The sequence below is a fragment of the Spermophilus citellus genome (assembly GCF_964194105.1).
Source record: "Spermophilus citellus genome assembly, chromosome: 2".
In the NCBI taxonomy this organism is placed as follows: domain Eukaryota; kingdom Metazoa; phylum Chordata; class Mammalia; order Rodentia; family Sciuridae; genus Spermophilus; species Spermophilus citellus.
In genome coordinates, this window is record NC_138183.1 from 213,551,985 (window position 1) to 213,574,392 (window position 22,408).

General features: G+C 45.1%; 1 protein-coding gene across 9 annotated transcripts in view; it reads left to right on the forward strand.

Annotated features, from left to right (window-relative positions):
* The window catches only part of NAV2 (neuron navigator 2), a 701,871-nt gene that overhangs the window by 655,211 nt on the left and 24,252 nt on the right, over nucleotides 1-22,408 (forward strand). For all 9 annotated transcript variants that reach the window (XM_081282533.1, XM_081282536.1, XM_081282532.1 and 6 more), the window contains 9 exons: nucleotides 2,305-2,328; nucleotides 2,441-2,515; nucleotides 7,665-7,748; nucleotides 8,369-8,480; nucleotides 9,910-10,055; nucleotides 12,701-12,873; nucleotides 18,943-19,096; nucleotides 20,191-20,353; nucleotides 21,068-21,168. In XM_081282533.1, coding sequence (XP_081138659.1) covers nucleotides 2,305-2,328; nucleotides 2,441-2,515; nucleotides 7,665-7,748; nucleotides 8,369-8,480; nucleotides 9,910-10,055; nucleotides 12,701-12,873; nucleotides 18,943-19,096; nucleotides 20,191-20,353; nucleotides 21,068-21,168 — 1,032 coding nt within the window. The remainder of the gene's footprint in view (nucleotides 1-2,304; nucleotides 2,329-2,440; nucleotides 2,516-7,664; nucleotides 7,749-8,368; nucleotides 8,481-9,909; nucleotides 10,056-12,700; nucleotides 12,874-18,942; nucleotides 19,097-20,190; nucleotides 20,354-21,067; nucleotides 21,169-22,408) is intronic.

Consider the following 22,408-nt stretch of genomic DNA (forward strand, 5'->3'; position numbering starts at 1 on the left):
AGGCCACAGGTGGCAGCAGACTTGCTTTCTTCATTGGGAAGGAAGAGCAGTGAAGTTCTCAGGGGAACTGTGGAACAGATGGAGGCCCGAAGCTCCACACGGGGCTCCCACGTGTAAAGAAGATCAGCAGTAGCTGGTGGCAAGATGCAGAGCACATGACTTTTGTTGGCCCAGCCTTAGCGACAGGTGGGCACAGTGGCAGACGCTGGCCAAGACTGTTAAAAACTTGTCAACAGAATAGCTTAAAAGTGGGGCTGGTCCTGTGGGTGCTTCAGCATGCTAACAGGCCCCCGGCAGCCTCCCATATGTTAGATAGCTGTGACATTCTCACTATTTTCTTCATTAGATCAGACTTAGAAGTCACAGGACTCAGTTCTGGAACGTTTCCTTGAGAATGTAGCTGTAGTACAAGAGAAGGAGCATGTGCTGGTTATGCCCATAGGCTGACTAGATTGCCTTGGATCACCCCAGCTCTGTCACTCATCAGCTGTGGGCAAATTACTTAATCTCTCTATGCTTCAGTTTTCTCATATGAAAAAAAAAAGCAATAGAATTAGTACACACTTAAAGGGTTATCATAAGGAATCAGTGAATCATGAAAATAAAGTGCTTAGAAGAGTCTGGCACATGGCAAGCATTCAGTCAGTGCTGCTTATTATTATCAGGATATAAGCAGCACAAGGTTAGAGACTTGTCACTTGTTCTTAACTCTATCCTAGGACCTTAAAACATTGCACCAAGTCAGAAATCAATTAATATTTGTTAGATGATAGTGGGGATATTAATATTTGTTAGATGGATGGATAATGGACAAATGGACAAAGAGAGTTGTGACAATGTTATCTGAGAGGCAAGTCTGAGCATTGAGATGGAAGTACCTTCTTCTGAGTTTCTCAGAGGAGGAGATTGTCACTGTGTGATTTTAGGTATTATACTTAACCTCTCCAAACCTCAGAAACAGCATACAAAAAAACTACTTTACAGAGTTACTTCAAAGATTAAATAATTTGGCCTCCGATCCTTAAAAGTGAGTTGCTTTAGTTAGTAGCCAGCCTGGAGAAAGGAGATCTTGAGCGGGATCAGGAAGAAGGGCACTGGGGAGCCTGGTGTGAAGGAAGATGATACAGAAAACAGCTGCCCATCTGCTCTCGCTTATGTGTGTGGGTCTACAGGATCTAATGAATCATTTCCCTTTTGTGCTCTTAACTATCAGAAGTACCCACTAGAGCGAGATATTGATTCCTAAAAATATTGGGGTAATTACTAGTATACTTAGATTAGGGTACTCACTGAGAACCTAAGGACAAGATAATGTTCTCATTGATATTTACTCCTATCCCTGGCTCCCAAGTCACTCCTCCATCCCTGAGTGGTGGGTGGACAGAAGGGCAGGAATACTTCCAGCATTTCCAGGAAATGGGTGGAGGGTTGAGTCCTTCCTTATGAGCCCCTGTGGGAACCAGAGAAGAGACAAAGAAAGGTTCCTCCTGTAGCAGTTTCTCCAGCTCATGTGGGTTCCGCATGTGGGAAGAGAGAGTCTTATAGTTTCTTTCTGGCCAGTACCTGTGTTACCACTGGCAGCAGGGAGGGCTTTACCAGTAAGAAGTTTCACAGGTTCACCGTTACTCCCAGGAATTGCAGGTAACTGAAGGACTCAAGGTGGCACAGCAGGAAGTGAAGGCCATGGTATCCTCACAAGCTGTGGAGCCAGCAGGCTGGATAAACAGAAGCTCCCAGCCCTTCACTCTAAGGCCTTTCTGCCCCCTCTGCTCCTACTGTAGCACCCTCGGGAGGTCAGATGAGGGAGAAAATGGGGACAGAATCAACCCCTGCCCCCTAGATGGGCTTGCCAGATAAAATACAGAACATCCAATTAAATCTGAAGTTCAGGTCAACAACAAATAAACTTTTAGTGTAAGTGTATCCCCAATATTGCATGGGATATGTTTAGACTTTAAAAACTGTTTAAATTTAGCATCTTGTGTTTTTACTCCCCAATGCTGGCTCGTGTCCTTGTCATGCATACCTTTTCCCAAGCACCTTCCTTTAGCCCATCTCCATGTGGAGGCTGGGTGGCTCCTCACAATTGGTTGGAATATTATTCTAATTCTTTCTTATTTCTTAAGAGGATATTCTGTAGATGGATCAACTTAATTGAACCAGTTTAGCCAGAGAAATATACCAGAAAAGAAAATAAGTCTTCCAGATTTTTCTGAGTATTCAAATTTGCTGCTCCCCCATAGGCTGGAATGTACTGTTCTTTGCTTCTCAACTAGTCTAATTTCCTTTGTGATTTATTTACAGCCAGAAGAAAAGTGCCAGTCAGAGGTAAGGAACCATTGCTAGTTGAATCTCCTCTTTCACTATTATCAATTATTTCACCCAGCTCAGCCTAGAAACAGACTCCCCAAAGCAAGTAACTGTGCCTTGTCATCTTTAGATTCGCAAACTGCGGCGGGAACTGGATGCCTCCCAGGAGAAGGTTTCGGCGTTGACCACCCAACTGACAGCCAACGTGAGTGCATCTCAGGGTGGGAGCTGCTGGGTTGGGTGGGATGGGAGGCAGCCATTTCTGCCTTCCAAGCATTGCCTCAAGGCCCCCATCTCTGAGTACTTAGAAGTAGCACCGTGTAATAAAGATGGACAACAACTTAACATCATGGATGTGACTGTCAGCTTTCACACAAACTGGCTGTGTGACTTTAGGCAAGTTCTTTACCACCTGAGCCTGACTCTGCTCTTCTGTGCCCTCAGGACACAAAGGCAGCCCTTTCGCTGGCCAGCAAAATGAGATCCTGTGGCTCCTCCGAGCTAATGCGGTTTCTTTCTGAGCTTGTAAAAGCACTTTTCTCAGTAGCCGTCTCCGTAGGGTCAAGGTTTTGTTTTCGTTTTTAATTTAATAGAAAATACAAATGTCCCCAACTGGAATCATGGGTGGAAATTAAATGCAGAATGGAAAAAAAAATAGAAATTCTGTCATTTAAATTAGGCTTCCCCATTCCTCTGCAGTGCAGAAGTACACTTTAGACATCCATGTCCTGACCCCTGGCCTTTGTCCACTGTGGAATCGAGTTGAAGCAATAGGCTTTGGTTTTGACATGTTTTTCATGGCAAACTAAAGTCCCCTTACCTATTTGTGCGGTCATGATCAGTGCTTGCAGTAAATTAAGTGCCAGTTTCCTTTCCCTTCTTCTTTCTGAGAATTTCATCCTCAAAGGGGTAGGGGAATGGAAAAGGAAAGAAAAGGATAAAACAATAGAACTTCAGGGCTCCACAATAAACAGCGAAGCTGCTCTGTAATTATGACATACATGATTACGTGTTCGGGAGACACTGCCAACCAGCATTCACTTCAACAACTGTTTTGTGTGCCAGCTGTGCCCTGGGTGCTGTGAATTCAGCAGCAAAGCAAGCACAGTACTGTCGTCTTAGCATTCAGTCTCTGGTAGAGCAGAGAGACAAAACAAACAACTGGCCCTTGGCATGATAACTATTATGGTAGAGATAAGGGGAGGTGGCTGGGGAATGTATAGGAAGAGCACCACACTCAGTGTTGGTGGGAGTTAGGAGGGAGTCAAAAAAGACTTCCCAGAGGAGGTGATATTTGATGGATGTCATGTAGGAGAGGGTTCACAGGGAGGACAGTGTTCTAACTAAAGAGAGTAATCTGTGCAAAGAAAGGGGAAAGTTCGTGATGCATTTTGAGCTGCAAGTAGCTTGGTATAATTAGAATCTAGAGCTTAGTGGGGAAGAAGGTGTTAAGAAAGGCAAGGATTGGATGTAAGTGTCTTTGAGCTGTTAGGATGAGATCTTGGGTTCCTCCTGACATTAGGAGAGACCTGTCCGTGGATTGTAAGCAAGTTGTAAAGTGGTGTAGCTGGTGTTTAGGAAGCGTCCTGGCTGAGGCACAGTAGAGGTCACTACCTCGACAAGCCCTACTATGAACTATGACCCAGTGAGGGTGAAGCTCAGAAGGCAGAACCTGAGGTTCTGGAAGGTGCTAAGATGCTTCTGAGACACGGCTTCCTGCCCAGGAGTTCCCAGCCCAGCCAGAGACCACAGGCCGATGTGTTAAAGTCTGTGAGAAAGCACCCTGTGTGACCCTGAAACACACTGTAAAAATGGAAAGTGACATCAAAGCTTGTTTCTCTTTGACTGGGACACTGAGTCAACACTCCAAAGTAATCATTTACCTGGAGTTTTTGCCCTGGTGATTCCCAGCTTAGCTTGAATCTACTCAAGGAAACCAAGTCTGCACATGAAGTACATAAAACAGGGCCTGACCTTAATTATAAGCTCAATAATTGGTAACTACCTTCATTATTATTCAGTTTCCCAAGTTCTCTTACCTTTCTGGAAATCTTTCCCCCCCCAAAAAAACCCTAACACACTGGGCACTGTGTGTTCTATAATCCTTTATTTTCTTAACCTCTTCTACTATCAGTAACAGTATCAAAAGGACATCAAGCATTGATGTGAGAACTGAGTTCTGAGGCCGAGATCATGTTCAAAAGGTAGCAGCAGCACCAGCAGCTTGTGGGTAGATTCTTCATCTTGGTAACCAAATGTATGTATCCAAACCCAGAACTTCCCCCTGGGCCCAGTGAGCCAGGGTCTCCTGGGTACAATCTAAACACATAAAAATTGACAGAAGCCCCCTCCCAAGTGATTCTGAGCTACTGTCCTAGTTAAGAATGACAGCTGTCAGTTGCCACTCTTTTTTATGAACCAATAAGTAGCAACCAATTTGCTTGTTCATGAACTTGGGTAAATTCCCCCAGTGACCTTGCATTGCCACAGGGAGCCTTATGTGGAGCCATTTGCATGAGCTCTGCTCTCTGTTCCAGAAGAGTTGGAGTGAGATCCCTTAGATGATTCAAAAGTGTGTTTTGTTCCTCATAAAAGCCATTGAACCAGTATTGTTTTAAAGTAAATATTTGGTCTTACCACACACCACCGGCAGTGCTAACGTGTTTTATTGTCTGCCATCTTCTCTCAGACCAAGCTGTGTTTGTTTTTCTAGGACAAACTACTCAAAGCCACCTTCTGTGGGTGTTTTTATACCACTGTGTTTGTTTTCCCTGGGAATGTGAGAATGGGGCTGATGAGGAGGCTGCTTGTGTGGCTCTGAACCAGGCTCCAGCGTGGTCTCTGTGGCCTGTATTTTCACAGTTGCCCTCAGGAAATAAAGGCAGCCCTTTCGCTGGCCAGCAAAATGAGATCCTGTGGCTCCTCCGAGCTAATGCGGTTTCTCTCTGAGCTTGCAAAAGCGCTTTTCTCAGTAGCCGTCTCCGTGGGGTCAAGGTTTTGTTTTCATTTTTAATTTAATAGAAAATACAAATACCCACAACTGGAATCATGGGTGGAGATTAAATGCAGAATGGAAAAAAAAAATAGAAATTCAGTCATTTAAATTGAGCTTCCCCATTCCTCGGCAGTGCAAGGGTACACTTTAGACATCTATGTCCTGACCCCTGGCCTTTGTCCACTGTGGGATCGAGTTGAAGCAACTGGCTTTGGTTTAGACATGTTTTCCAGGGCAAACTAAAGCATGTATCTTTATTTTAAAATAAAGAGGCATTTTCTCCATTTTCAACAGAGAGGGAGTGCATTCAAAGAAAAACTATTCCATGTGACCTTTCTGTTACAAGTGTCCCTGCTTCCTGCCAACACTTGACCTTCGCTTGACCTTCAACCATCGAGCACCCCTGCTTGATGAAGTCTAGTAAATAGAGTGACTTTCTAGGTCCCTCCTTAGATTGAGATGACACTCACCCTCCTCAGAGACCACCCTACCCTTAATGCCCACTCATCTCTTTCTTCCTCTAGAATTTTATAACCTGATCAAATCTCACTTCTTCCAAGATTCCTCCATGTATCTTCTGCAGGTCCCTGTTCTGGTCCCTCCTTACTCCTCTGTGTGTCTGCTCCCTAACCCTACACCTGTGTTCAGGTGACGCATCTCCTCTCCTAGTTTCTTCTTTCATTTCCTCATTTCCAAACCTCTTTCTTTGCCCACAGTGCTTGTTCATCTCTGTGTTTTGCAATTCCTCAACAGTTTGTAGACCACTTTCACCTGTCTTATTTCATGTGGTGCTCAAAATAACCCAGGGAAGAAAACAGATGTTATTTATAGATGAGAAAATTGAGGCCATTAGGATTAGACGATTTGCTCAGCATTATGGGTAATCAAAAGGCATGAGAGGGAACACCAAAGACCTCTCGATCTAAATCCCGTTCCCTCCCCTGGGCCACACGAGCACCTTCACCTAAGTGCTTTTTTTTTCAATCTTTTATTTGCCCACGCAACACATTTATCTTGTGGCAACTTTGTCCCAGCAGGGACGCAGGGAAGAAGAAAACAGACCTGGTGTCACCCTCTATCAAGCATGTGGTCTGACAATCCATCTCTTCTGCTGCCCAAATGCCTCTAACCAGAAGACCGCCACTATTTCATTTATACAAATAAAGTTTGGAAGTTGGACAGTCCTGGTGAACTAATGGATTCTTAATTTGATTACTAGAAATTCCTTAACATGACTGAAAATGCATCCACTCTTCATTCGTGGTTTTAATGATGTTAACAGGATCCCCATTCAACCAGCTTTTCAACTACTTACTAATCTGCATCCCAGGCAGGAGGTTTAGTACTGGGAGGCAAAGTCACCTCTTAACCTTGAAGGGGGACTTACAGAGAAGGGGACATGCATGAAAATGCCACAGTTCTCAACTCCACCATCCATGGGTCCCCCCTACAGACACACACATTGTTAACATCTCCGAAAATTGGATGCATGTTTTAATTGTAATTGGCTACATTTTTAAGAATGTCCTGGTGATATGTAAAGTCATAGCATATCTGATGTTGTTTTCTAACAGAAGCATATGAAAATGCTTAGGAGCCTGTGGGAAAGTCATAACCCCTGGGGAAACTAGGAGAGGTTTCTCCAGGGAGGTAGCAGATGGGCCTTTCAGTGGCTTTTTATTAACCAGGATTATAACAAGCAAAATACGCCAATCATTTGTTTATTCTACATACATGCTTCCTATGAGTTTGGCACTTGCTGAACAAAATGGAAAGTGATCATCCTATAGTACAGAATGAAGTCTTAGAGAATGCAGACACACAGCAGCTGTCACAAGACCCCATGGTTTTTGTTTGATTTTCTTTTTTTTTTTTTTTTTCAGTACTGGGGATGGAACGCAGGGCCTCGTGTATGCTAGGCAGGTGCTCTACTACTGAGCTACATCCCCAGACCAAGACCACATGTATTTGAACTACAATTTCACAAAGCTTACGCCAGAAGGCCAGTGGCTTGTGAAAGTGAATATGAGGGAAACTACCTAGTCTGAAGTTGTCACGGGCATGACATGAGACCTTTTGATAGACACATCAAAATTAGGCAAGGAAGGGGCAGGAAGAACATTCTGGGCAGGAGGGAATGGAGGCACAGCAGCCTGAAGTGGGAAGAAGCACGGGATTTTGAGCAAATGAAAGGTAGAGTAACTGATCCCAAAGAGTGGTGGGGAGTAAGAAGAGTGGGAGATAAGGGTGGGGTCAGGTCAAGTGGCCCCAGTAAGACTTTTGACCTGAAGACCTGGCACCTCTTAGGCATTCTTGCCCAGCAGGATTACCTAGCTGAGGTTGTATCTTTCTCCTCCAGGCTCACCTCGTGGCAGCCTTTGAACAGAGTCTTGGAAACATGACCATCAGGCTCCAGAGTCTAACCATGACAGCTGAGCAGAAGGTAAGACAGGCTGCCTTTTGTTCCTTGCAATAAACCTAAAACCATTCTCTTTAATTTCAGACAATTACTCTCTTTAATTTCAGATAATTACATAGATTGGAATATACTTCTTAAACAAGAGAATTTAAATATCAAATAACCAGGCATGGTGGCACATGCCTGTAATCCCAGAGACTCATGAGGTGGAAGCAGGGGGATCACAAGTTCAAGGTCGGCCTTAGCAACTTAGGGAGACCCTGTCTCAAAATAAAAAGGGCTAGGGGATGTAGACCAGTGGTAAAGCACCACGGGGTTCTAGCACCAGAATGAAAGAAAGAGGCAGGAAAAGGGAGGAAGAAAAATAGGAAGGAAGAGGGGACAAGTTGAAGGTAAATCTGTTGAGTAAAAATATCTTAGATCAGTGATGATAAAGGTATCAAGGACAGATCTCAGGGTCCCATGCCCACTCCTTTTATGTATTCCTCTCTGGTCACTGAAAATTGATCCAGATTCATGTAGCATACAAAGGTTCTGCTGAGCTCCTGTGTTTCCTACCCTGCTCTTTGGAAGCCAGGTTATACTTCCCTTGAGCTCTGTAGAAAGTGATTTTAGGATGACCCATACATCTTTCTCGTCCTCAGGATTCAGAACTGAATGAGTTAAGAAAAACCATCGAGCTGCTCAAGAAGCAGAATGCAGCTGCCCAGGCTGCCATTAATGGAGTAATTAACACTCCAGAGCTCAACTGCAAAGGTAAAGTGAGAAAGAACGTTTAGAGAAATGGCCCGCCCACCCTTGGCAGCCTCCCCTTGACAGCACTGACACAACCCCCTTGGTGGAGGTGGCTGGCTTGGAATCCAGCTCTGTGTCTGCCAGGCAGGCCCAGGAGGCAAGCACCTTGCATCTGGTTGCTTCTGGCTTCTCAAAAGACTGCTAGCATAGCTCATCCTCTTCTCTGATGTCTCTCAAAAAAGGAAGAAAATAGCTTTGTGCTGGCTGTCTAAGTGTTTTTATAGCCCTTAACTTCACTCATGCGTCCATGTTTCCATGTTGACATGGGAGAAACTAAAATGGGCTCCTCTTTTACTTGTCCCAGAAAACTTTCCAGATAAATTATTTTGGTTGCATCTTAGTTGGGGGTTTAAAAAAAAAAAAAATGAACATGCAGGTGAGTTACCTCCTATAATCATAGTACCAACAGTAACCATGCTGGGGGTAATGTTGATAGCTAGCACCTGTGGAGTATGTCAACTGTATTCTGAGCCCTGTGCTAAAAGTGTTTTCATTGTTCTATTCATTATTTTGCTTTATTTTGCACAATGACCTTATCAGTGTCATGATGGTCCTCTCCTCATTCTGTTGATGGGAGTACAGAGTTTGAGAGAGAGCAGTGACTTCCTGAGGTCAGAGAGTGAGTAACAGAAGTGAGGCTGGAACCTGCATCTGATTAAAAGCTGGTTCTTTTAAGGACAAGGCTTTGGATATAGTTCTGTCCTCACAAAGAAAGCAGCCTGTGTGGTTTGAGGAATCGCTGTTACATTCAGTATCCCTGTTCGCTTAAATATTGGGCCTCCTAAATGAAGTGATAGTAGAGTTGAAATGGGAAGGGTTAGCAAGAGTTGGCCAAACAGAGTTGAAGGAAAGGAGAACTGCAGAAGGAGGGCATGTGGAAGGCCCCTGAGCTGAGGTGGGCTTGGCACTTCCAAGGGGCAGAGGGGGGCAAGTGTAAAAAGAGCATAGAAAACCAGCGAGCAGGTCTGGAGCTGTGGCTCAGTGGTAGGGTACTTGCCTAGCATGCACAAGGCCTGGAATTCAATCCCCAGTACTGTGGAATAAATAAATAATGAAGCAAAGAGGCAGAGACAGCTAGCAGCAAAGGTGACTGCTGCTGCAATTCAAACAGTATTTTCCGGCCCATCTGTGGATTTAAAGAGATGGCATCAGGGACCTTCTCCCTGAGGCTACTTTGACTTCTGTTTTGAAAGTGGGAAGATAGACCCAGTTTAATTGACCAAAGAGGGCATAGCAACCATCTGCTCAAGGAACCCAACAGTGGGAACAGAGGAGATGTCCCAGGACCTGGCAGTACCGAGTGTATGGATTTCAGATCGAGGGCCATGCTCAGGGACCAAAGATTGGGCTCAAGTCATCAGGTGCTGACATGCCCTGCCTTGCTCTCCAGGGAACGGCACCTCCCAGCCCACAGACCTCCGCATCCGCAGGCAGCACTCCTCTGACAGTGTCTCCAGCATCAACAGTGCCACCAGCCACTCTAGTGTGGGCAGCAACATAGAGAGTGACTCAAAGAAAAAGAAGAGAAAGAATTGGGTGAGTGTACATCCACAGAGGCTCCTAGGGACTAACCAACAGAGTCCATCACAGAGCAGTGTCCCCCAGATAAAGCCCAGGCTGACTCACCCTCATAACCATAGGCCTTTGGGAGTAGATCCAAGGAAACAGGTCTTTATAAAAGTCATTGTGGTACACAACAGAGCCCTAGCATTTATAAAATCACCACCACCTTATGGTTTTTCTCTTTCATGAAACTTTATGTGGTGTACTCATCTTTCATTTTATATATGTGTCATTTCTTCTCATTCTATGTTGGCCACAGAGAGCAAAGTTACTCTTAAGTGGCTTCTTCTTAGTTTCAAAGTATTTTTTTGATCCTATACAAGTAGTTAAATATTCTTAATCATATTCTTTATTTGTTTATTTGTATAGTTGCCTAGAATGGCATAAAACCAACCTTCTCTTTTAAAAAATTTTTGACTATGATCTATACATAAAAGTTTCATAAGATCCACATCAGGAGTTGGAGAGCAGTTCTAAGCTGGAGGTTACACCTCAGGATGGCAAGTTTAATAGGTCTGTTCCCACTGCAGTGTTTCTCTATGTCCATAATCCCAATGAGCTACTTGATTTTCCGTACTATGCTTTTAAAAATAGTTTTCCCTACAATCCTGGGGAATTTTACTCCCTTCCCCTCATCCAATTTGGAGTCCTGCTATGAGGCTTCAAAGCACTGGGTGACATTTGCTACTCCCTGTCTTCAGTGCAGGACTACCCTAAGTGGGTCTGAAATTGGCCCCTTTTGTCAATGCTGACAGCATCCTGTGTCCATGGTGGCTTTGGTGTCCTCATTCATTCCATACACTTCTTGCTCATTTTGTGTTATCTTGGATGGGTGGCGAGGTCTAGTGATGGAGAAGTTGGGGATTTAGTCATTTTGGTATGGATCACTTGCCTTTGAGGCAAGGTAAAGGTCTAGCTCAGTGTGGCCTTCTCATTATTCTGAATAATTTTTTAAAGTTATTAATAGCTTTTAGTCTTTTGCTATGACTAAACAGATAGAATTAACTCCTTGTCATCTCTAATATGCCATTGATAAATATAATATTAGATTATTAAAATAATAAGAAGGGATTCTTTTCTATGAAAAATAGTTGTTCCCTATTTTCTTCAAATCAAGAAACAAAATTCTGTTTATGTTACATTAAAGAAAACTCTTGGACAGTGAAATCAGGTGGACCCATGATTGGCATTGTCACCTTATCCCAAAGTTTAATTCTGTCTAATCTTGGTAATCTCCTCTTCCACCTGGCATTTTATCAGAGGTAGAGACAAGGGTTTAGTTTGTTGGCTTGTGTGCCAAGTGCATCTTTTTCTCTCTAGGAATACCAGAAGTATAATATGAGAAAGCAATGGGATTTTGTTTATCCATAAGCTGGACGTGCAGTTTGTTAGAGATGAAGCACAATCATGGGAGAAAAACCTCATCAATTTGCCAAATGGCCTATTTTCTGAATTTCTCAATAGCTAAGAAAAACACTGGAATATATTTTCAGTAAGAAAAAAGAAAATTATTTTTTAAAAGACTGTTCTTCAAAACAGAATTTTTTTTTTTTTTTTTTTTTTTTGGCTTAGAAAAATACATGGCTTACAGAGAAGTACACTTAACTCTTTATATTCTCAAAGTTTCAGGCCCATCCCCATGGTTTGGGGAAATTATGCTAGTTCCACTTGTCCAATATGGTTATTAGATTTCTAAATTAATTTCCACTTCTTGAGTGATGAGTGAGATGGAGAGTTCCCTCTTGCTTGTGTCTTGTGAAAGGATTGCAGGAGCTCCCCAGATAGAGCCAAGAGCCATACGACCATGTAGGGCCAGTGACACCATAAAGCTGCCTTTGCTCAGAAAAAGGACATGTCCCCTTCCACCAAATTCATTCCTGGAAAGACCACTGATAAGAGGCAGGCAAGGGACGACGAGCATAGGAAGGTGGAAGTCACCATTTCAACCAGACAGGGAGAAGCTGGAAGAGCCCAGATTATGGGGTACACCCCAACCCACTCTTCCTTTCTTTTCTTAATGGAGGAAGATGTCCCCAGTGCCACTGAAGGTTCGCATTCCTACTGGAAACCTCATGTGTGTGTGGTGTTTATTATTAGCCATGTTGTGTCTGAAAAGTCCAAAGCTTTCCCTGTCACTGGCTTTCTCTGTTAAAAATTGTCTTTTTTCCTTCCCCTTCCCCATTTTTGCTTGCGTTTTCTCTGGCAGGTCAATGAGGTAAGCAAGACCAACTTTAATATCAGATACCAAGCTAACCCATCCATTGATATGACTAACCTCATCCGCATCCGTCTCCGTGTCTGAGCATCCTGCTTTGTTGCTGTGCAGCCTCATCCTGCCCACACCCCTCTGCTGAGCCAGGCACTATTTTGCTGTTGGTGTCTAGTCTTGAGCCAAGAGTAGGCATGGAATGTTCCCACAGGTCCAGTCCTCTAAGCTGTCAACACCAGATAACTCTTCTTCCCTTAATGCACTGATTCGAGATAGCTGTGGGGAGCCTTTTCCATTGGTGGGGGAAGAAGTGGGAGAATGAAATATTCTGTTGTATGCATGTCTCTGTTTAGCCAAGGCCTGAGCATTGGCTGTGGCTCCCAAAAAGCTGACAGTCTTGTTTGTTCAGTTACGCAGCTCCTTCAAGCAAGCTTTCGGGAAGAAGAAGTCTCCCAAGTCAGCATCCTCTCACTCGGACATTGAGGAGATGACAGATTCTTCTTTGCCTTCCTCACCAAAGTTGCCCCATAATGGATCCACGGGCTCCACTCCTCTGCTGAGGAATTCTCACTCCAACTCTCTGTGAGTATCTCCGATGGGGCCCTCTTAGACGATAGACAAGACTGGGGAGTCTTGTTCTGATTCACCTGCCCCTTGGGCTCCTCTGCGCTCTAATAGGATTTTGCGTGTTCTTCCGGTGTTTGAGGACCATGGAGGCTGAAAGAGGAGGAAACTGAGGCTTTAGTTATGGTGGTATCAGTGCCCATAACTAATAGCTAGTCTTAAGCAAGCTGCTCGCTTCTCCTGTCTCCATTTCTTTGTATGCCAAATTTAGATAGTGACTGTTATCTACTTATCCTGCCTTATGGATTGAACAAGATTAATGGACATAAAAGAGCTAGAACCATTTTGTTTTGAGGGAAAGATGATGTTCTGAGTATTGCCAGTTTTTGCTGAATTATGGTTCATTTGGGTGATAAGACTTATACATTTCTTCTTTGATCAAATTTGTTGTTAACTCTTTCTGGAGGTAACAACTCAGAAACTGGATGTTTAAAAAAATGGAGAATTCAATGATAGTTCTCTTTATCAAAGGATGTTATATTACAGAAAATCATTCATGACCCCTAGCAGATTTAACATGACATGAGGCAGTTTGTCCATCTTTCTTTAGGGACACAGCTGGGTTTTTTCAGGTATTTAGGTGCTGTTCCCTGTGTCGACTGGTTACACAAAGAAGAGTCATTTTCTTGCTCAGCCCTCCTCCCATGGTTCCCACGATGCACTCGCCTTCTTTTCCTCCATCTGGGTATAGGGAGGCAGTCCTATCCCTATCTAAGGACTCAAGGCCCAGCCTCCACTGTTATAACAGTGTCTAAAACAAACAAAGTTCCTTCTGTTTCACCCTGTCTCCTATGGGATGGAGGTAGACATTAAACAGAGAATCCTGAGTAAACTAGAACAGTCAGATAGTACTAAGGGTTAACATTGAGAATGAAAACAGTGCTGGGATGCAGAGTACCTTGGCAGCAACTTTAGATGGTGGTCAGGAAAGGCCCCACCGAGGAGGTGACATTTTAGCTGAGATCTTTATAACAGGAGGAACCACTGGTTAGTTCTGGTCAGTAACACTAGCTGCTGTAACAAACCCCATCCCAAAACTCTGTGGCTTTTCTTAACACTATTCATTTCTGGCTCACTCCAAACCCAATGCAGACATTCCTAGTCAGCAGGCAGTGTGCCCTCCTGGAGTCCTCAGCTCTGTACTATGTCCAGCCCACTAGGGCTGAAGAGGGGAAGAGTGCAGAAGATCCTACAGGAGAGTTGGATGGGCATCGGCCTGGAAGAGGTGCATGTCCTCAGTCCTACAGTCCACTGACCAGGACTCAGGGCTCTACCACCTGCAGAGGAAGAAAAGAAGGAAGTGGGTGCTGGTGAACACAGATGGGCCTTCCTAAGAAATAAATAGCACAGGAAATCTAATGTGGAAGCAAGCTGGATGAGTCTGAGAAAGAGGAATGGCCAGTGTGGCCACCACAGGATGGTCAAGGGGCAGAGTAATAGAAAGAGAGGCCTCAGAGGTAGGCAGGGCCTGTGACATGGAAGACTCTAAAGTCCAAGTGAAGTTGACCTGATTTTGTGTGCAATGGGCAAATTTGGAGAGTTTTAGGGAGAAAGGTGAGATTATCTGAATCAGTGTTCTATGGGTAAGGAATGTCCAGGAACAAGGAAGATCATTGGTTCACACTACTCTGGCCATAACACTTCTACCTTAAGGCCTTTGCCGTCACTGTGCCCCCTACCTGATATGCTATTCCTCTTGATAGTCACTTCCTCAGGTCTGTGCTGTGTATCTGCAAGGCTTGGCCTGCCAGACATGGTAGTGCACACCTATAATCCCTGCATCTCAGGAGGCTGAGGCAGGAGGGTTGCAAGTTCAAGAATAGCCAAAGCAATTTATCAAGACCGTATCTCAAATTTTAAAATTAAACAAAAAGGGCTAGGGAAGTAGCTGAGTTGTAGAACACCCCTGGGTTCTGTCCCCAGTACAAAAACAACACCCCCCACCAGCACACCCTGTCACCCCCTTTCCCCTGCTTCATTTTTCACCATTGCACATATTGTCATCTGATGTATGGACTTCGTTGGTTTCAGTTTTTTGCCTTTTGTTCCTCACCTTACCCCCAAATCTACAATATAAACTCTGTGGAGGTCGCTACTCTATTGGGTTTGCAGGTATTCAAATATTTGGTGGAATGAATGAGTGACTGTGATAGTGATGAGTCTTTGATGTATTTAGGTCTGAAAGAAAAATTGACAGCACGGGTGATGGTCAGATGTGATGTGTGAGGGAAAGAGAATAATTATCCTTGGATATTCCTACAATGGCAGCTTATGTAACTGGGACATAGGAAACCCAGATGGGGGTGAAGAGGGACTCAGGAGCTGTGATCTGGCTGTGTTAACTGAGAGATGCTCAGGAGACACTCACATGGAGGATCCAGCCTGCCTGGAGTTCCTGGAGGTGTAGATTCAGGAGCCACGAGCTCCCAGTGGGACTGAAGGCTGAGACACTGGAGTTCTCCAAGAGTTTGAATGGAGATGAAGAAGAGCAGAGAGGCAAGGACTGAGCTCTGGGGCACAACTGATGTTTGACGTTAAGGAAGAGAAAGTAGAGCATCTAGTGAGATGGGAGGAAACCCAGAAGTAGAGAGAAGAAACTGCTTAGAGGCCCAGAAGCAGGAGAAACTTGGCCACTTGCTGCTGGGAGGCCAAGTCAGAGAGTGACAGTGATGAAGTCAGCTGTATGGACCAAGAGCAAGAGCACTTCTTCCAGACCACTGTCCCCTTAGAGATGGGGCAGGGCTGCTCTTTCCTCCTCTCCCCTCCCCTTCCCTCCCCTCCCCTCCCCTCCCCTCCCCTCCCCTCCCCTCCTCTTCTCTTCTCTTCTCTTCTCTTCTCTTCTCTTCTCTTCTCTTCTCTCTCTCTCTCTCTCTTTCTTTCTTTCTTTCATTTTTTTAAAAATACATTCCACAGTCTCCATGGGTAGAGATGTTTGGTTTTGGTCTAGTTTTTCCAAAGGGTGGGCTGAGAGAAAAATGCTTATTTCCAACCTTGAAAGGTTTGTAAGAATGTGCAGATCGAGATGTGAGAGGGAGTTCAAAGAAGAAACCAAAGGCAGAGGAGTTGGGCCTCACCCCGTGGGCGAAAAGAATGGCAGCTGGAAGAAGGCAATGTTTCCCACACTTGGGCGTTTAAAATTAGGTATGCCACCAGCCCTGCCTTTGGATGAAATAGGGGGAATCTGCCAGAATAATGGGTTAGAGACTGAAAAAGCCTCCACCAGGTTGATTGAGTAAGTGGTCCACAAAATGGACAAGGATGTATTCGGAGCCGCTGGGTGTAGTTCAGGAGCATGCATTGTAGAGTTAAGAGGACGTGTTGAGTTTGATCCTGACTCTGTTATCCTTAGTGTGACCTTGGACATGTTAATCTCTATGGCTTACCCTCCCCATTTTCAAAATGGATGTTATTTTAGAACCTCTTCATGGAATTAGTAATATATGAAGTGAATGAAACAGTTAGTATCAGACACTAGAGTAACTGGAGTCCCACATGAGCCAGTATCCAAGTACAGAATAAGCTAGCATTAGTCTAATTGGGGAAGGAACCAAGGGAGAAGGGAGACTGTCTCAGACGGTAGGGATAGGCACTAAAACCTGGTTGGGGCTGGTGCAGAGGAACTTGTTTTCAACAGCAACTGTATCATGAGGCATCCTCTCCCACGGCCCCAGCATTGTGTGCTTCTGAAAGCTGGCTGATTTTGGAGAAACCTTGTGCTCCCAACACAAGTTTTCTTCATTTTAGTTTGCTTCCCTTTTGTCTTGGACTATTTCCTATCACTAAAACGGGTATTACATCACTGGGTAATGTATAAGGAGTAGGAGTTTCTTCAACTCACAATCCTTGCACGTGGTGCCGGCTACTGCTCAGCATCTGGTAAGGACCTTCTTGTGGGTCATGGCAGGGCAGAAGGCATCTGGTGCAGTGATGCAAGCTCACTCACTTGGTCTCTCTTCCTTCTCACAAAGCCATGAATGCCATCGCTGGGCCTCACTCTTGTGACCTCATGGATGATCTCCCAAAGCCCCCCACCTCCAGATCTCATTAATATATGATTTTGGGGGGTTTTGAAGCAAACAGGTACCCAGACCTATGGCACCCTTATGAAGTCACTGATTGGCTAAGCTTTGCAAAGTAATCCATGTGACATAATCCACAAAGCGGGTGCCAAGGAAATGTCATCTTTCTTGCTGAGAGAGCTTTCTGGGGAAAAAATACAGATGACATGGAGGAGGCTTGAGGGAGCCTGGCTGTGGAGTGCTGGGGGGACCCGTCTGACATAATGAAAACCAGCACAGACTGTTCTCCACCATGAAGGGGAGACCTCAGTATCAGTGCAGGGCATGGTTTGGCCAAGACCAGAGTATCACAGTGGAATTTTTTTCAGACTTGACTGTGTTTTAAACCATGAAACTATGGTCCTCTCAAGAAACAACCAGTTTTTATAAGCTCCCCCTGCAAACCTAAATTAACCAAAAAGCAAAAAGTTCAACTTGAAAACCACAGACTATTCAAAGCTCGGAGAGCTGGGTGGAAGGGATGTTCTGAGTTCTAAAGGCATTTCTATCTCTCCAACCCTTTTAGCCCCCCAATCTGTTTGCTTTAAGTTTCTCATAGATATGGAATGGCACTAATAACATTTTTACAAGTTCCTTGCATTTTTTCAAGATTTAGAAGCCAAGAAGCTTCCTTGGTTGCTAACTTTTAAAACCAAGAGGTGGTTTTACTTTCTTTGCCTTTCTCAAATCAAAACAGTTTAGGTGCAGGTCAAGAAAACAGCACCAGAATGGTTCTGCTGTTCAAGTGTTAAATTTTTCTTCTGGCTCCTTCTGTGCCCCAAAATATAATGACATCTCTTTTAAAAGTTTTATAAATAATTTTCCTGGGTGATTAAAATTTCCACCCCTTCAACCAGTTTTACAGGTTAGGTTTTGTTTGGCCCCAAATCCAGCACTCGGGTCTTGGCGAGCAGGCTCACAAGCTCAGAAGCTCCCTGCCACAGAACAGAGGCTGCGTGTTCCCTGTCCCTTCCCTTTTCACACACAGTCAGCTTCAGCTCTGTAGCTTTTTGAACTTGGGGAGGGTGTTGATAGTCCCCACCCCACCCCATCTTCAATTCAAAAAGTGTCAAAGCCTTCTGTCCTGGATCACTCAGTACCCCAGATCCTGTGATGTTTGGAATTCATGGAACTTTTTTTTCTGTTTTAATAAAACTATCTTTTCTGAACATTGCAAGTCATCACAACTTTTATGGTCTCCTGCTTTGTACAAACCTGCCAGGAATCTGAAGACAAACCTAACCAAATAAGCAGTCCAGCCTAGCCTTTTTTAAATAAAAAGGCTCTCAGCAGGGTCCCACAGTCACTTTAACTTGATATACATCCAGGACTGGAAGATAACTAGCCATGCTGTTGCTTGGCTTTCCAATGGAAAGCCCCCGCGTCCACTCTAGTCACTAATTCCCTGAAGCTGATCTTTTGCCTGAAGTATGTGGGGGTAATGGAGGTTGATCTCTCTAGAATGAGATAAGATGAGCTTCTTCCCATATCTTTAGGTTTCTTCCCCTTTTTTTGACCAATAAAAATAACCCCTCGGCTGTTTAACCTTGGAGTTCTCTCATCTTGAAAACAGATAGTTGGCCTCAATTCTCTGTGTTGAGATTTCAGAGGCTGCATGGTGTCATTAGGGGGTCCCAGCCATGTACACACTGAGGAGTGTTCAAATGCCCAGGGTTGCTATTCCCTTTACCAGCTCCTGCTTTTGTCTCAGTTATTGGGATTTTTGCTGGCAGGTGCACCCGAGCCATTCTGATTGCCAGAACTCTGCAAAGAAATATTGTAGAAAGTAATAAAATCTGTAAATTTTAGGTGCTTTTGGTATTGTCACCTCTAAGAAGCACCAGGAAGGTGGTCGTGCAGAGTTACTACTGAACAAACTCGATGATTGATGTGGGCCACTAGTCAGTAGGGGACTAAAAGGAGCTGGATTCAGAACTGCTTCTGTTAGTGACATTCCCCCTTTCCCTAGAATTTCGGAGTGCATGGATAGTGAAGCCGAGACGGTCATGCAGCTCCGAAATGAGCTGAGAGACAAGGAGATGAAGCTCACGGACATCCGCCTAGAAGCGCTCAGCTCTGCCCACCAGCTTGACCAGCTCCGGGAGGCCATGAACAGGATGCAGGTGAGAGTCTAGAAGGGTGGACTGGGCCCAGGGTTGACTAGGAAGGAACTCCAGGAGGCTGCTCTCTGCCAAGCCCTGAGGGCTACATCGGAATCTGGTAGCCACCCTCTGCTTTCCTAGCCCCTTTCTCTTTTCAGTCACTTCCACATATTGCTCAGTTTTATTAAGGAAATAAGAATAAGAACAATTATGCCCCTTCATGCAGAAGAATTTCAGTGGCTCTCCTGCTGCTTCTTGCAATCTCCTTTGGGACTTAAGGCCTTCTCTGGGCCCCTTTTTACTCTTAACCCACACCCTTCCCATTCCACTTTTCATCCTCCACTCAGAGGCCAGATGGAGCCATGAATGGTTTCCTCAACAAACCCTGGGAGTTGCTGTTCCACACCATTCCCTCCACTGGGAATATCCTTCTACACATCCCAATTGAACCCTTCCTCCAAGGTTCAGCCTGTCAGGTCCTGCAGCTGGAAGTTAGTGCCCTCCCGGAATCAGTGTAGGTTGGTTCTTGCAGGCATTCCCATCATCTGCCAAGGTAGAAAGACATTTGGATCTTTGTTTTTGTAAAGTAGTTATGAAATGAAAGATTCCTGTGGGTATACTGAATGGGACCTCAGTGGAGAGCAGCATTTCCCAAAATTGGTTCCCTGAAACATTTGTTCCATGAGAAGCTCTGTGAAAGAAGAATGCCCTAATCAAGTGTGTTGGGAAATGCTGCACGTCATGTGCCCTTCTCAGACTCATAAAGCACAGCAGCTCATTAAAGACCTTGACAAGTCCCACAGTAAAGAAACCTGTCAGAGTGACCCAGACCTCTTAGATGACAATTCTTTTTCACTGAACACCCAAGCAGCAGACTGTGGGAAAGTCAAGTTTCTGAGTGCTTCTTCTCAAAGGCCAGTTCTCTGCAATGATGGAGCCTGCCCTGCCAGATATGTTGTATGTATATAGTGAAGGGTGGCATTACCTGGGGGTGTTACCTACCTTGTCTAGGCTCTCCACTGGGTTCCTGCAGGAACTTCCAGATCCTTTTTCTAGAAAAGGCTTGTTCTCATGGCATCCTCCTAATGAGTGCACTTCTCCCTTACTCTTCACAGAGTGAAATAGAGAAGCTGAAAGCTGAGAACGACCGGCTGAAGTCAGAGTCTCAAGGCAGTGTCTGTAGCCGGGCCCCCTCCCAGGTGTCCATCTCGGCCTCCCCAAGGCAGTCCATGGGCCTTTCCCAGCACAGCCTGAACCTCACTGAGTCAACCAGCCTGGGTGAGTGGCTCTCAGAGCTGAGGGCAGGCCTGGACCTGCAGCTGGCGCTCTGGTCTCCAAGCAGGTGCCCCAGGATAAGCAAGTCAACAGATCAAATGGAGAGGCAACAGGCGTGTGTGCACTTGGGGTGTGTGTGCCTGGGTGTGCGTCTGCTACCAACATGAACCCAGCCATTAGAGTGCTCTCATGCTTTGCTCCAGCGCCCCCAATTGTCCCAGCCGTGAGCTCAGACCCCCTTGCCCACCATGCTGAGCTATTTGATTCATTTTAAGAGGCTGAGTGCTACAGACACACCCCACAGCAGCAGGCCCCAGTGGGGTGATGGCTTGGCCCATGGTCTTCCTGCCTTCCGGATGGTTCCAGCTGGCGCATCATCAGTGAACATGACCTAGGTCCTCCTTGTGAGCATATTGAGGCTGATGCTTTTATTTTTTATCCATGATGCTGCTGCTGCTGTCATTGTGGTTCAGTTTCTCCCCGCACCTCCATTTGGCAAGATGCACCATCAGCCTGCTGGTTCCTTGGTTGGTCCACCGCTGGTTTCTGTGGTTGCATTCTCCATTCTGCCCCCTCCCCACCCCCTCCCTCACCCTACTTCCCCTGCACCCCGACACCTGGTTTATCCCGCTGCTGTGCCAACAGGCAGCGGGGGTGTCAGGAAGCCAGCTTTGCTATCCCCATGTGCCTAAGGCTGTTGATGTTTTCCATTCGCAGACTTGTTGCTGGATGACACTGGTGAATGCTCGGCTCGGAAGGAAGGAGGCAGGCATGTTAAGATAGTTGTCAGCTTTCAGGAGGAAATGAAGTGGAAGGAGGTTAGTTGGATCCCTTTCCCTGCTCTGCCTGTTCCTTCCCCAGGTAGAACTACCTAGCTTAGTGACTAATTGTGGAACTGTCTCACTTCCTAGCCTAAGGTGATTTGGAAATACTACTAACGCTTTTCTTTATACAGTAGTCCCCCCTTATCCATGAGGGAGACGGTCCAAGACCCCAGCTGGTGCCCGAAATGGCAGATAGTACTGAACCCTAGAGGCATTAGTTTTTTTCCTAGATATACAAATCTAGGAAAAAGTTTAATGTATACGTTAGGCCCTTTAAGAGACTGACAATAACTATTATCAAAATAGAACAATTATAACAATATACCGGGTGGACCGCAAGTAACTGAAAACAGAAAGCAAGATCTCAAATAAGTGGAGACTACTGTAGCCACCACCCCAGTAGCCCCTGACCCCATGAAGGTGAGCGAATGGCACTTCCCTCCCCCATGTTTGTACTAACGAAGTGTACTAAGGACAGTCCCGCGCTGCACTTTCCTGTAATTAACGAAACACTAACATCCGCAGAAATGTCTATTCTGAGTTTAATATAGTCCCAAAGCACTTCCAGTACAACTCAGCACATTTAGCACGTAAGGTATGGAGATAAGTTAACTGGAATCCACTGGCCAGAAACACTAGTTTTCTCTCATCAGAGCCTGCAGACAGAGAGGTAGCTGAGCGTGGAGCTGGTGGAGCATCCTGTTTTCTGAGTACATTTTCCATACTAGAGTCTACACCGCTGCCAGAGAAGTGGGTGCAGGTGGAGGCTGACAATAAGAGTTGCATATTTGTAATTAAATTCCAGTGTTGCTCTCTGAATGACCTTGGCCTAAGTGAGTGGGAAAAGGCCTCATGACTCACCACTGCAAGTCCCTTTGAATTTTTAAATTTTTACTTCTTAGCATTTTAGCCAAAATGTTCTTCTATACAGTTTTAGAGAGCTAGAGAACCTTCTGTGACCTTCTAAACAAAATATCTGCAGGCAGACTGCTTTGCCAGGGTTTCCACTTCATGGTTGGCTCACAATCCTCGCTGAGTTGGATTAAGTCCTGAATTTTGGAGCTTCCAGGGGTGTTAGTATCATGTGACCTAGAAAGATACATCAAAGAGGTCCATTTGCAGAACCCGGCTAGTGGAATTACAGTCGCCAAGAGAGAACTTCATCCTTATACTATTCCTATAGGAATTGCAGAGAGTCCTGCAAACATAATATCTTCTAGTGATCATCAATGGG